The sequence below is a fragment of the Lactuca serriola genome, chromosome 6 (assembly GCF_051521515.1).
Source record: "Lactuca serriola cultivar US96UC23 chromosome 6, Lser_US96UC23_V15, whole genome shotgun sequence".
NCBI classification, from domain to species: Eukaryota; Viridiplantae; Streptophyta; class Magnoliopsida; order Asterales; family Asteraceae; genus Lactuca; species Lactuca serriola.
Genome location: NC_136413.1, coordinates 163,822,400 through 163,837,128, shown reverse-complemented (window position 1 = coordinate 163,837,128; position 14,729 = coordinate 163,822,400). Strand labels below are relative to the sequence as shown.

General features: G+C 35.0%; 3 protein-coding genes across 4 annotated transcripts; all 3 read left to right on the top strand.

Annotated features, from left to right (window-relative positions):
* Nucleotides 1-3,219: 3,219 nt before the first annotated feature.
* On the top strand, nt 3,220-8,419 carry LOC145057258 (binding protein). Its single transcript, XM_079005038.1, has 9 exons — nt 3,220-4,961; nt 5,115-5,819; nt 5,994-6,494; nt 6,576-6,667; nt 6,765-6,852; nt 6,959-7,073; nt 7,167-7,293; nt 7,385-7,559; nt 7,629-8,419. The coding sequence occupies exons 1-9, from the start codon at nt 3,297-3,299 to the stop codon at nt 8,250-8,252; spliced, it is 4,092 nt and encodes a 1,363-aa protein (XP_078861164.1). The 5' UTR covers nt 3,220-3,296; the 3' UTR covers nt 8,253-8,419.
* A 1,467-nt stretch (nt 8,420-9,886) lies between these two features.
* LOC145057257 (DnaJ heat shock amino-terminal domain protein (DUF1977)) lies at nt 9,887-11,920 on the top strand. 2 transcript variants are annotated; one of them, XM_079005036.1, is made up of 3 exons: nt 9,887-10,010; nt 10,405-11,521; nt 11,596-11,920. In XM_079005036.1, exon 2 carries the CDS (start codon nt 10,461-10,463, stop codon nt 11,517-11,519), a length of 1,059 nt encoding a protein of 352 aa, XP_078861162.1. In that variant the 5' UTR covers nt 9,887-10,010; nt 10,405-10,460; the 3' UTR covers nt 11,520-11,521; nt 11,596-11,920. The 2 variants fall into 2 exon arrangements, with proteins under 2 accessions (XP_078861162.1, XP_078861161.1); XM_079005035.1 differs by having other exon boundaries at nt 10,402-11,521.
* A 1,185-nt stretch (nt 11,921-13,105) lies between these two features.
* LOC145057256 (large ribosomal subunit protein eL30-like) lies at nt 13,106-14,496 on the top strand. Its single transcript, XM_079005034.1, has 6 exons — nt 13,106-13,222; nt 13,623-13,663; nt 13,754-13,859; nt 13,979-14,080; nt 14,171-14,239; nt 14,335-14,496. The coding sequence occupies exons 2-6, from the start codon at nt 13,643-13,645 to the stop codon at nt 14,373-14,375; spliced, it is 339 nt and encodes a 112-aa protein (XP_078861160.1). The 5' UTR covers nt 13,106-13,222; nt 13,623-13,642; the 3' UTR covers nt 14,376-14,496.
* Nucleotides 14,497-14,729: the final 233 nt, after the last annotated feature.

The window sequence follows — 14,729 nt, the reverse complement described above, 5'->3', positions numbered from 1 at the left end:
AAAGGACCCAACCCTACAACAGTTAGATTCAAACGAGAGTTATGCAATAGAGCCATATCCTTCACCCAAGGATTATTTAACCTCCATGAAATGTAACTTGATGTATTCATTTGATAGTTAGCTCCCATCAATGTGAGTCCAACAAAGCACAAAACAAGCAACATTTGAGCAGTGGAGTTGACTGGCACTAAAACACAATAAAATCAGACAAATCCTCATACAAAATCCTAGATCTCTATCTCCCAACATCTCATATGCACATTCACCCTGCCCTAACTCTCTCAAGAGTGGCTGGTAATCCTCATGATAACTCGCAATATACTGCACCCACTCATGAAACTTCCACCAACCCTGCAACATTCGTGTATGCTAATCATACATAACATTGGATCCTATAGATGGTCGAATACTTGATTCTGCCCTAAAACCTTCATCAAACAATAACAAAAAATAAGGTTAAACCAAACATTCCCATGCTAGAATCTTAGTTATGCACAACTATGCTTCATTCACTAAGCAATTATAGTAATGATGTTAATTTCATATAAGGAAGCCCTTAGGCTTTCAGGCATTATATAATCGGGCAATTTTATCATGCAGTTCCTGAAGATCCTTGGACTACCGCTAGCATATTGTTCTAACATATCACAATATCAAGTAACAGTGTGGTAATTTGAGGTCTACTTACTGGCTCCGGCTGATCGTACACATCACTTTTTTCTTTGACTTTTCCTTCCACTCGACCGTTGAAGGTCAAATTGAATACATAAAAAAATTTATTTATCTATAAATACATACTAACATCTTATTTTTAATCAACACTTTATCTTATTTCTCTATATATTTTATAAAATTTAAGTACTTCACAATTAAAAAAATAGATCCGTTCGACCCGTCTAACGATGATGATATTAAGGATGATATGTTCGCTCTATGATGTACGAGTATTGCACGAACGTGACACTACAACCAAATCCAACTCCTCTATTAACCAGACGTGCGACGTTAAACAAAGATCGTGAAGAAGGGCACATATGTCTAATTATTGATTATTTTGCGGATAATTGTGTCTACCAGCCATGCGATTACAAAGAAGATTTTGTTTACGAAAAAAATGTTTTTGTACGGATAACCAACGCTTTGGAAAGCAGGTATTGTTTATTTCGTGTTTTTTAATTTGTAAATATTGCTTTTACATAATATAAATACATTGTTTTACATATTAAATATACATTTAGGTATATTTTTTTCCAAATGAGACATGATGCTAGAGGTAAGCGATGATTCACAAGGTTGTAGAAATGTGCTGCCACAATTAAGCTTATGGATATGGGGGAGTCGCCAGATTCCATTGACGATTATATGAGAATGTTTGAGAGAACTACAAGAGAAAGTTTATACAAATTGGCGAGGGGTGTTGTTGAAACATTCAATGATGTTTATTTGTGCAAACCTTCGTTGAATGATATGCAACAACTATATGCGACACATAAAGAAAGACATGGTTTTTCGGGTATGCTTGGAAGCATTGATTGCAAACACTAAAATTGGAGAAATTATCCCGTGGGTTGGAAAGGGCAGTATGTAAGTGGTCATCATGGAATTCTATTGTTGGTATTAGAAATTGTTGCTTCCAAAGATTTATGGATTTGTCATGTTATTTTTGGGGTTGCAGGTTCCAACAACGACATTAACGTTCTTGATTAATCACCAATATTTGACGATCATTTGTCAGAAAAAGCACCGAATGCTCCATTTTCATAGTGAATGGAAATGAATATAAGCTTGAGTATTACCTTACGGATGGAATATATCCAACATACTCCACATTCGTGAAGGTGTCTCGACACCCAGTAGAACCAAGAGACAACTTTTTCCAAAAGAATACAATAATGAACACATAAGGATATGGACCGTGCTTTTAGAGTTCTAAAGTCGAAATGACACATAGTTCAACATGCGACACGACCATATCAGTTAGACTTTTACAAGATATTATGTATGCATATATCATAATACATAACATGACGATTGAAGATAAATGACAAAATATTGCGGAGTATTTGGCTTCGGAGCCCATACCTGTCTAATTTCAACTGAGGAAAACGAAATATTTACATAGAGTCATTGAGATTCAAGATGTAAGAAAACACAAACAACTTCAAGAATGCGTTACTGATTATATTACGTTGGTAATGAAGATGAATAATTTAAGGGCAAAAATGTAACTTTTTTGTTTTTAAATGTTTTTTTTTTGTTGTAATGTTTTCTTTTAGTTTTTTTTAAATGTTATATTTAATTAAAAAATTAGCTTTTATTTAAATAGCATGCTTTATTAAATTAATTTTGTTTTTTAAATATTAAAAATTAAATCGAAAATAAAAATAAAAAAGAAATAATAACATGGAATTTAATAGGTGTTATAACATGTTGTTTATTTTACTCACTTGGTATTATAATACTATGGAGTGACATGACATATAAGATGACAATTTTTGGATATAATAACACCCTTTAATATTTTGTCAAAACCCAGTAGCCTTAAAAAATTTATTTGATGTTTGATATTTTATTTTGAAGTTAAAAAACTTTTACACAAAATTACTTATTGATTTATGAAGAGGGGAAATTAAAAATGTTTAGATTAACTTTTATAGTTGCAAACGTCAATAAGTTAAATAATATTTGGCATAATTTTGTTTTTTTAACTACTTTGTAAACTTAATAAGCCATAAGTTATTTGTGAAAGTTAAAAATTATAAAATTTCATTTTCAAAAACTAAATAAAAAATTGTTTTAAAAATTCTTTTTTATACCAAAATCTTTTTTTAACTTATTCACTTTTACGAAAGCCAACAAGTTAAAAATTAATTTTTAGATGAGCAACTATAAATTTTAACTTTTTAAAATATCATTTTTGAAAGGTCAAAGAAAAATTATTTTAAAGTATTTGAGAGGTTTTGACTTTTAAGAAAAATGCTCGTTAAAAGTAAAAAGTTTCGTTTGTTGATAGGAATGTTTAGCTTTTAGCTTAAAAAAAACTTATAAAATCAAACGCTATCAACCAACCGTTAATTGTTGTTTATTTTTAATTAAATTAAATTAAATTTTTTTTTTTTTTTTTTTTTTTTTTTTTTTTTTTTTTTTTTTTCGAACACCGTCTAAAACGATCAGCTACCGCGGGAAAGCCAATATTTCAAGTTTTTTCATTTTCACATCTTCATTTCCATTTCATAGCCAGAGCGGCAAACCCTGACCATTTTCCGGACGGAGAGACGGCCCTACCGCCGCCGGCCATGGAAGAAGCAATCTACCAGATAGTTACAGAGCTCGAAGTACACCGCAACGATCTTCATTCGCAGACTCCTATTTCCGAATCAGCCCTATTAGCCCTTCAGACCCTCTTAGATTACACACTTGACAAAGATGATCCAATCGAAATCGAAAATCTCTCCGATGAACTCTCCTCGAAGAACCTCTCCCTCGCTTCCTCCCTCCTCCAGCCTCTCACCTCTGCAATGGACTCTGGCGTACCCCATCACTCTCTCCTCGCTTCCAAGGTTTACCTATCCCTCCTCCTTACCCCTAACTTTCCTGTTTTATCCCTCTTTACACCCATGGCTTTCCTCTCTCTACTCCGCACTGTCCGTCGCTCTTTCAAGAATACTCAATCGGGTCCACCATCTGCTAATGTCGCTAAGAAGAAAAGGGGAGGAAGGGGCGGGGGCAGGTCGAAGAACACCAGTAAGAATGTCGAAGAAGAGGGCGAGGAGGAGAGAGAACCAGTAAGAGAATTTGATGTTAGGACTTTGTTTCCTGTTCTCGAAAGGTTACATCTTGTTCTGCGTTTGATTCATTTAGGTAGGTTTCCTGATAGTTTGAAGGCCTTGGTTCAAACAGTGGCTGAGATTCCAGTAACTGCACTTGAATCTTGTGGAAATTCAGCAAATTACACCAAATTATGCAACTTGTGTTCACAGATTTTGAGCGAACTATTGAAATCTGAGCATGGAGATAAATCTATTACTGCAGCTGAGGTATTAAAGTCTCTTTCCTCTTCAATTCTCTTGTCAAAATCACAAGCAAGGACCTTTTCATTAGCATTTGTAGTGAACAAGATGGCTGTAATGGCAAAGAATTCAGATGAGATTCGAAAAGCCATGGTTAATCTTCCAAAGTATTTGGTTAGTAAAGCTCCCGAGAAATCTGAACCTCGAGCTTTAGCTGTGGATTCAATACTAGAAATCGTTAAATCTTTAGAACATAAAGAACAAATGGAGTTTGCAGATTATGTAGTGAAAATGACTATTGGGAAACCACAACTTAGACTACTGGCAGTTGATCTTATTCCTATTTTGATAACTACATTAAACAATCCATTAGGGACCAGCTCTGAAAATAATGATCCACTAGACACCAGTTCAGAAAATGGTGATCAAGTAGTGACCAGTTCAGAAAATGGTGATCCAGTAGTGACCAGTTCAGAAAATGGTGAACCGGTAGTGATCAGTTCAGAAAATGGTGATCCATTAGTGACCAGTTCAGAAAATGACAATCCTATAAGGACCAGTTCAGAAAAAAAGCATGAGAGTTCTTGGGGATTCAGGTGTCTGCAAGCACTATTACAAAGATGTTCAGATTCAGTTGCAGGAATTAGGGCACGTGCACTCACTAGTTTGGCACAATTAGTTGGGGTTTTATCAGGGAATGATGAGAACAAGAAAGGGTTGATGAAAGTAATGGGATTTGGTGAAGATGGTGGGATTAATGATGTTTTGAGGGAACGTTGTGTTGATGAGAAAGCAGCTGTTAGGAAGTCAGCACTTGTTCTAATGTCAAAGCTAACAGTTCTTCAAGGTGAAGGTGGTGGATTCGATGAAATGTTGTTAAAGATTATGGGCATAGCTTGTTCTGATCAACTTGTGAGCATAAGAAAGGCTGCAATTTCTGCTCTTTCAGAGGTCCAATCTCTAATACTTTTTTTGTATTTTAAATCTTGATATGTCCTTGAGTTCTCTTCTTTCTATGCATTTTAATGAGTTTTGGGTATCTGTGTTGCAGCATATAGTTACCCTTGAACAAGAAGATGATTTTGGTTTGTTGTTTTTTTGTAGACATTCAGGAAGTTTCATGATGACAATGTGACAAAGGAGTGGTTACATTCTGTCCCACATTTGATAACAGACAATGAAACAAGCATCCAAGAAGAATGTGAGAATTTGTTTCTAGAACTTGTGTTGGATCGAATTTCACGTGCAGGATCTAATCTTGATGGAAGATCAGAAAGGAATCAAAATCTGTTATTTTCTGATGGAGTCATGGGTCTATTGAATGAAATCTGTCACAGTGAAGTGACTCCATGGGTCAAAAAGATATGCACAAATCTTGGAAAAAAGAAGAAACTTAAACCCAAGATTGCTGTTTCACTTCAAAACATCATTAAAAAGTCAGAGTCTATGTGGTTGGCAGATTCCAAACCAATAAGTAAGTGGACAGCGCCAGCTGGCACATGGTTTTTGTTATCTGAGGTGTCTGGATTTCTTTTGAAAGCAGTGGATTGGGAGTTTCTTTATCACCATTGGCAGCTTCTTGATAAACATGAAGAAGCTTCTCATAGCCCACATGAAGAAGAACAAGAGTTTGTTGAACTTGAACAAGTGGAAGGCGTTGAATCCAGTTCTGTTGATTGGGCTGGAGATCGTGTGTTTCTTCTGCAAACAATTTCTAATGTTTCTGTTGAATTGCCTGCTGAACCTGCTGCAGATTTGGCCCATAATTTGCTTAAAAGAATCGAGGACTTCAGCATGCATTCTATGGAGGTATTTTTCATCTTTGTCTTTCCTAATAAAGCTATCAACTTTTTTGTTGAAAATTAACCAAAATTCAAAAAGATCATTGCATTTGGTGCTTTTTGTTCAAAATGCTCATTCTTGCAGATGTTAAAGCATCCACAATGACAAAAACGGTTAATTCTTTATGTTATGTGATGACAGGTTACTGCTCATGTGAAAGCACTGAGAACATTATGCAAACAAAAGGCTAAAACACCCGAAGAGGCTGATTCACTTGTAATCAAATGGGTCCACCAACTACTCTCAAAAGCTTCAAAAACTCTTGAAACATATTTAACAAAAGAATCAGAAATAAACAAAGGTAGCACCTTACTTACACCTCCAACCAGGACTAAGGGTAACAACAAGAACAAATCATCAACAACCATGTCAAGATTACTATCACAAGCTGTTACTGCTGTTTACACCATTGGATCACTTGTCATTATTTGCCCTTTAGCTGATTTAAAATCCATTGTTCCCATTTTACATAATATTATCACATCTGGCATTTCTGACCCAAAACTTAAAAAGTTAGCAAGTATGTCACTTTCTGTGAAACAAGTAGCCCCTTCTTTGTACACTCAAGCTTGGTTAACAATGGGGAAGATTTGTCTTGCTGATGGGAAACTTGCAAAGAGATATATACCACTGTTTGTACAGGTTTGTAAATTACAAAATATGTCCCTGTGCTTTCTGAGTTTTACCATGTTTAGTCCAAAACTGAAACATTCTTTGTTGCAGGAGATGGAAAAGAGCAACAGTGCAGCCCTTCGAAACAATATTGTTGTAATGATGGCGGATTTTTGTGTTAGATATACTGCTTTGGTTGATTGGTGAGTTCTCTTACTAATATAGAAATATAGTTATGTATGTATGTATGTTTTCTAATAAACACTCACTTATGTTTTTTTTTTCTTTTAAAATCAACAGTTATATACCAAACATCACCAAATGTCTTCGTGATCCTTGTGAACTAGTTAGAAGACAGACATTCACACTTCTATCAAGGTTATTACAGGTAATCTTCATGAATTGACATTCCCATGTTAAAAATCATGTCTTTTAAGGTCAAGAACACGTGGATTGACAATTTTGACACGTTTGACTTGTTTTTCTGTAATTAGCGTGATTATGTGAAGTGGAGAGGTGTCCTTTTTCTTCGATTTCTTTTATCACTTGTTGATGAATCAGAGAAAATAAGACAACTTGCTGATTTTCTTTTTGGGAGTATATTAAAAGGTAAAACTTCTTTTTAACTTTATTACGATTTTACTTACCCTAACAAACTCCTATGTTCATGCTTTTGACTTTTATATGTTTAACTTGTCACAGTGAAGGCGCCACTTTTAGCTTATAACAGCTTTGTTGAAGCCGTCTTTGTTCTAAATGACTGCAATGCCCATACTGGGCAAGCCAACTCCGGGAGTTCCTCGAAAGAAAACCGTCTTTTTTCCATCAGGTAAACAGTCTGTAAATATCTCATGTTGCTTTTCCTTTTTTCTCTTTTGTAGATTAGCGTCAATACATCATATTTTTCTTTAAAATTTAAGGGGAAATGATGAGAATTCGAGGAGTCGAAGAATGCACATATATGTCTCCCTGTTGAAACAAATGGCTCCAGAGCATCTTTTGGCTACATTCGCAAAGGTTTGTGCAGAAATTTTAGCTTCTGCATCTGATGGAATGCTCAAGATCGACGATGTTACAAGTCAATCTGTTTTACAGGTATTGTGGAATGCATGCATTTTGGATTCTTTTCAATATGTTGACACGTTCTTTTATCCAAAACAACAGGATGCGTTTCAGATTCTCTCCTGTAAAGAAATCAAAATCCCGACAAACAAAGGTCCAGCAGTGGAATCAACAGAAATGGAAGAAGAAGCCACCGGAGAAAACGCCGTGAGAGGACGAGTGATAACACAAGTCGTGAAAAAGGGATTAATCCAAAACACAATCCCGATCTTCATAGAACTAAAGCGTCTCCTCGAGAGCAAAAACAGCCCTCTTTCAGGATCCCTAATGGAATGCCTCAGAACCCTTCTCAAAGACTACAAAAACGAGATCGATGAGATGCTCGTTGCCGATAAACAACTCCAGAAAGAGCTAATTTACGATATACAGAAATACGAATCAATGAAGGCGAAATCCACGGCGGCTGAAGCTGTTGGGAAGGGCGTGAATGGAAATAGCGTGATCGCGACCTCGAAAGTGACGTCAGCGGTGGCTGGTGCGTTGGCGGAGATGACGGCTAGGTCTGTTCTTAGGGATGTGAACCAGGGTGCAGGGACACCGTCGCTTAGTGCCATGAATGTGCCGAAGCTTAAGTCGACTACAGCGGGTGTGAGCAAGCACAAGGGGAAGTCAGCGGCGGTGCTTGAGTCTTTGAGGAGAAGACAGTCTTTTGACCTGGACGAATGAGAGAGAGAGAGGGGTTACCTAGTGTTTTTTTATTAGGAAGGTAAGTTATTTAGTTGTATATTGGTTGTAGACTAGAGATGTACGTATCAGTTTGTTCACAAGTTTAAGCCTTACTTTTTACAATGTACTTTACACTAACCTATCGTATTTGCTCTCTTTTAGTTCTATATTTTCGACCATGATTGGTAACTCATTTATCAGAAATTAAATATCCTTCTATTTTTTTTTAATCTTCCTACCACACATGTCATATTTTGATATAATTAATAGCCATGTGTCATCATTTCATATGGATGTAGTAAGATAAGTAGAAGGATATTTAATTTCTAGTCATTTATATGCGGCAACCATGTCCTTAGGAGACCAAATACAGCTATAGTTGAGTGGGTACATGGTCTCTAATCTTTATTGTTGGTGTGAAGAGAAGGATGCACCATAAGAAAATGAAAAAAATTCCATGAGATCAGAATCGAAGACGTTGGATCTTTTGTGTTTGTTATGGTTCTTTTCGTCTTATTTTTACTTCTCACATTCACCGTGTGTTGTTAAACTATGAAGAATGAACAAAGAGAAGAAACTCTCATATTTTCAAATGAACTTGGAATACTTTATTCCCGTAGGATCAAAGATTCGTATGTAGGAATTTCAATTTACATACGGCATATTAATCATATTATTGATGACATGCTAACATATTCGTGAATGGGATATATTTAGATATTAGACAACGTTTACTGGTTATCATTGTTTGACACTATTCCTACTAGACATAATTACTTTATGACATATTTCTCCCCATCTTCATTGATAGTATTCCATTACAGCATTTATGTTTTTGTTAAGTATTTCCCTACTTACCTATGCTCATATTTATTTAGAGTTTATTACTTGCTTATGTCTTTCTTTACCATGTCACATGCTATTAGATATTTCTATGTTAGGAACCGATGTACCATTTGCAGGAGATGGCCTTGGTAAGAGCAAGCGTTTCTATTTATAAGGTCAAACATGTTTAAATATCGACGTGGTTCTGACTACATACATCTTACCTCCTCTATTTTTATTCTCATGAGATTATGAAACTGTTATTGTTACTATTGTGCTCTCTTCTCATTAATTTAGTTGTATACATAATTTTCATATTTCCCAAAGCACCGGGTTTGCATTGCATCCATTTTGATGAATAACAAAAAGATTATATGTTCTAACTCCAAGAATTACATCGTTGCCTATTGTCATTAAGTCAAGTGCGTGGGGTCGATGCTAACTTATTTTGTAGTTAATTTGTTAAAACTTGGTATTCAATTCGTTGCAAAGGAAAAAACAACAATATCTCAAATAAACTAAAAGTATTTACTTGGACAACTATAAACCAACAATCACACATGCATTTCATTAGTATCAACTCTTGAACTCATAATGTTTCTATCATACTTCCATATTCAATGTTAGTGTGGAAGGAAATGTCAAGTACTAAATCGGCCATCCAAATGTTAATATCTTTGTATTAAATAGTCAATAATGGCATGAATTTTTATTGAGTTTACAAATTATCATTTCTAGGGGACTAAACGTGAATTATGTTTACTATAGGGACCATAATTGTTATATACCATTCAGCGAATGAGAGAAGCCATTGCAGTACAACTCCGTTGATTGACTGTGGATGACATGCTACCACAAAGTTACAGCTGCGATAGGATTTAGGTAGCGGAGATCTCAAATTCTTCGATCGTCCGATTTATGTTCTTACGTAAGGTTAGCGGATTTTGCCTCTACTTCCTTACTCTCAATCGTTTAAAAATATGTGATTATGTGATTTCTAGTTCAGTATTTGCTTGTATAAATTCATTCATCAATCGGAATAACCTGGATTATCTTACTGTTCTTTAACACTCAATTCCATTTACCTATTCTTGTCATCATTTGTGTTTCAGTTTACTTATTAATATCTGCGATTCAGATGGGACCTATCATATTGAGACCCTAGGATGCATTTAATTTATCTCCCGATGCTTTGATGTTTCTATATTTGTTAAAAACATAAAACTGGGGATCTTTAACTCCATGATATTATGCTAATTTCCCCGTACTTGGCTTCAGTTTTTGTGCTTACTCACGAACCCTAATTTTTGAAAATTGCTTTCAGTAGTCGTGTATGCGAGTGGTTAGTATAAGGCTGTGGGGTATCTCCTTTCTTCAATCATCATGGATGGTAATAAGGATGAAGCAATGAAGTGTGTTGCCATTGCTAAAGAAGCGATTGCATCTGGTAACAAAGAGCGTGCTTTGAAGTTCATCGGCATTGCTCAGAGGCTAAACCATAATCTAAGTGTAGATGATCTTTTAGCAGCCTGTGAAAATCTTGATTCTGCAAATCCAAGTTCATCAAACGGTAAAAATCATGTTGAAAACAAGCCTGTGAATGGAAAGCATGTGGAGGGTATGAATGGAGATGCAAATTACACAGAGGAACATGTCCAATTAGTTCGTAAGATCAGAAGAAACACAGACTATTACGAGATTCTTGGTGTTGAAAAGACTTGTTCTGTTGATGAGATTAAGAAAGCTTACAGGAAATTATCATTGAAAGTTCATCCTGATAAGAACAAAGCCCCTGGATCTGAAGAGGCATTCAAGAAAGTTGGCAAAGCATTCAAGTGTCTGAGTGATGAAGGGTTGAGAAGCCAGTATGATCAAACAGGTTTGGGTGAAGGAGAAGAGTATAACAATCAGTATAATGTAAGGAGAAGAAGAAGGAGAACAGGACAAAGTGTGTTTGAAGATGAATTCGATGCTGATGAGATCTTTAGGTCGTTTTTCGGGCAAGGCGACATGTTTCGGGCAGCTCATGTGTACAGGACTAGACGGGCAGGGGCAGGGGCAGGCGGGCAGGCTAGAGAGGATACGGGTGGAGCAACGGGTCCTAATCTGATGTTGCTTCTTCAGCTGTTACCATTTTTGCTAATCATAGTGCTTGCTTGTCTTCCATTTTCTGAGCCTGAATATTCATTACAAAGAAACTATACTTATCAGTTTTCAAAGATGACTGAGGAATATGGAGTGGAGTTTTATGTGAAATCCTCTGAGTTTGATCATAAATACCCTGTTGGAAGTCCTGCAAGGGGTAATATTGAGAAGAGTGTTATCAGAGATTATAAAAATATTCTTTGGCGTTATTGTAATGTGGAACAACAGAGGCGTACATGGAACAGAAACTTGCCAACTCCTCACTGTGACAAGCTTCGAAGCCTAGGAGTATACTGAAGGTTAGCTTAATTCTCCTTATTATTAATTCTTTTGTTAAATATTTTCTGATTAAAGGTGCTCTTTGGATGTGTAGATGCAAGAAGACGCAATGATGAAATTCCTTTTCAAATGCTCTGATGATTTGCGTTTTTTAAAGTAGCTGAATCGCTCTTGTTATTTGGGTTAAACTTTTTTTGTTTTGTGTATGAGCGTTTGGTTGGTTCAGATTCAGGTGAATTAGTATATGTACAACCTAGTAAAGGTTTACTATGTTGTTAACAGGTTGAATCTCTGAAAATGTTATGAGAGCATATAGATAGTGTTTTGGAAAATAAAGGTCCTTTGACTAAGTGATGAATGGTTGTTTTGAGTTTGGTCAGATTTCACGTAATAGCAACTTAATTTACTCTTGTTACTAATATGGGCATTTAAACGTATCATAGCACTATACTTATAGTTTTTTTAGGGAGAAAGTGTGCTTCATGTTTTTTATCCATACTTTCATTTTGTTGTTAACATGGGAAATGTATTTCTTTTCATTACATTTTGCTATTTTGGTAAATAAATGCAAGTATGTTGCAATGTTGATACTATAAAATGTGTAAGTATGTTGTTATTATGGTTAAAGAAATGTAGATGCACTGTTATTATGAGTAAAAACTAGAATATGTTGCCTATATTGGTAAAAAGAAAATAACATGTTATTTCTTGGGAGTCTTTTTAGGTTTAAAGTTTGGGTAATTCGTAATCCATAAAACGGAGTGAACTATGAAATGTACTTTATCTTTTGGGTTATGGCTTGGTCATTTTATCAGAGTTTTACAATCTATGCTTGTGTGATTCTTGGTAAAGCATATACTCGGGTCTTTTTTGGTGTGAAAAAATGCACAAATTTCAACATTCAATATGCAAGAGCCAAGGAACCTTATTAAGCCTTTAGATGAGTGATTATTGCATATAATCATGTGGTGGTTAAGGATATAAACATCTTCTAAACACTTTGATTTCTTGTAATCATAACATTTGTGCTTTCTAGTCTTTTTCAAGCTCACCATAAAAATAAAATAGGGAGTTCGTTTTTGCAAAGTAAAGGAGGGGACATGGTGGTTGTTACACAAGCACACATAGCTGACTGATCTCATTAAAAGCGCTTAATTTGTAAGGAGATTCGTTGTAGCCCAATAGCTTTAAGTAGGTGTGTAATTGTGTATGACCGGTATACTTTGTCCAACAATTATGTATTCGTTCATTGTATACTTGTTTCAATAATATGTAACTTGTGATATATAAGTGTGTAATGTCAAGATTTCTAAAATGTTTTTTGATTGATAAACTTATCTAAAATTTCGACATTATCCGATATCATAGTATTGTAATTAACAATTTTCATTCATCAAAATAAAATATTTTTTTTTAAATGAAATTTTTTATGTATCCTTAAACTACCTTTTAATACCACCTACGTCAGTCAATTACGGGACATGTATCCTTAACCTCAAACATACATAACAACTTGATACTGTTGAACAAGAATTTGGTAAACCAAATGTATTTTAGATTAATCCATGATATATCCGGTCAAATATTTTTGAAGTTTTTGGAAGAAAGCCCATAAGCCCAGCCCACTATTCCTGTGTGTATATACCTTATCAATCGGAATTAGGGTTGCATTTCCTCATACTGCAACTGAATCGCGCCGGAGCAACTCTTGACGTTTGCAGGTATGTTTTGTATATCATTTACTCTCATATAAACAAAACTAAACTTATTCTTCACCGTTGATTTCCATCCGTTAACTGCAATTAATATATATGACATGCGTTTGATGAAGAAAACGGCGGAGTAGGGTTTGGATTTTGTATTCATCTTCATATGTTCATGATCGGCCTCGCTCCTTATTTGTTTGTCTGTCAGAAGTTACGATTCAAATCGTGTTGGTTTTTAAACAAAATGTCAGCTTTTGAATAGAAAACCCTTTAAATATGTTCATAAGAGGCAACATTGTGTTGATTGTTGAATGTGAAATAACACCTTTTCAACTCGATCGATTGTGTCTATTATTGTAATCAGTTTTAAATGGCTTAAGTTCTTGCTCTAATCTGATTTTCATTCCAATTTTAGTTGCTCTATCAGAATCAACAATGGTGTCAGGAAAGAAAACGGTACACCCCTGCTTCCTTCCCATCTACATCTTTACTTTTTATCCGAATTGCCTGGACACGTGTATGATGTTTTTCGTTTACATTTTGCAGAAGAAGACTCATGAGAGTATCAACAACAGGCTGGCTCTTGTCATGAAGAGTGGAAAGTACACTCTTGGTTACAAGACTGTTCTTGAGTCCCTCAGAAGCTCCAAAGGTGATTTAAATTCCAAATCTCTCTATTTTTTTTGTTTCTTTGAATTGGATCTATCTTCTAGAGTCCTATGTTTGATGGCATTGAAATTGATCTAGAATTGATTTTGCATCTTTTGGTAGGTAAACTGATCATCATTTCCAACAATTGTCCACCCTTGAGGAAATCTGAGATTGAGTACTATGCAATGCTTGCCAAGGTTGGGGTTCACCATTACAATGGAAGTAAGTTTCTCTTTACTTTCTATGTTCTTTTGAACAAAAGCTCCATATGTCGCTTGAAACTGATTATCTTTCACATTAATTTATGATTAGACAATGTTGATCTTGGAACTGCATGTGGGAAGTATTTCCGGGTGTCATGTTTAAGTATCATCGATGCAGGTAATGGATTTGGAATGGGTTTTATAATAAGATTATCAATAATGTATTTTGATTGTTGAAAATCATTAATTTGGTTTGGGTTGTTATTGTTTTAGGTGATTCTGACATCATCAAAAGTCTTCCAGGAGACCAGTGAAAGATTTAAAAGTCTGTACTCTTTTTGTTTTTTTATATTTATTCCAACTTTTGGCAAAGTATATTACCCTCTATTGAGTTTTGGAATGGTTTTGTTAGTATAGTGATCTGGTGCCTTTGTATTTGGTTGTTTATTGTGTTGCTTGACCTTGTTATTTTTTTTAAAAAAAAAAAATTGAAATGTTTGATCACAAAAAGTATTTTTAATATGTATTAACATTTTTATATAAAGGGCTAATAACATAAAATCCAGCTTAATAGATTAAGATGTACCAAAAAAGTTATTTTTGAATTTTATATTGTCGTAACATTTTAAATTGTATAAAAATGAAAATTGCTGGTTCGAAACAAAACG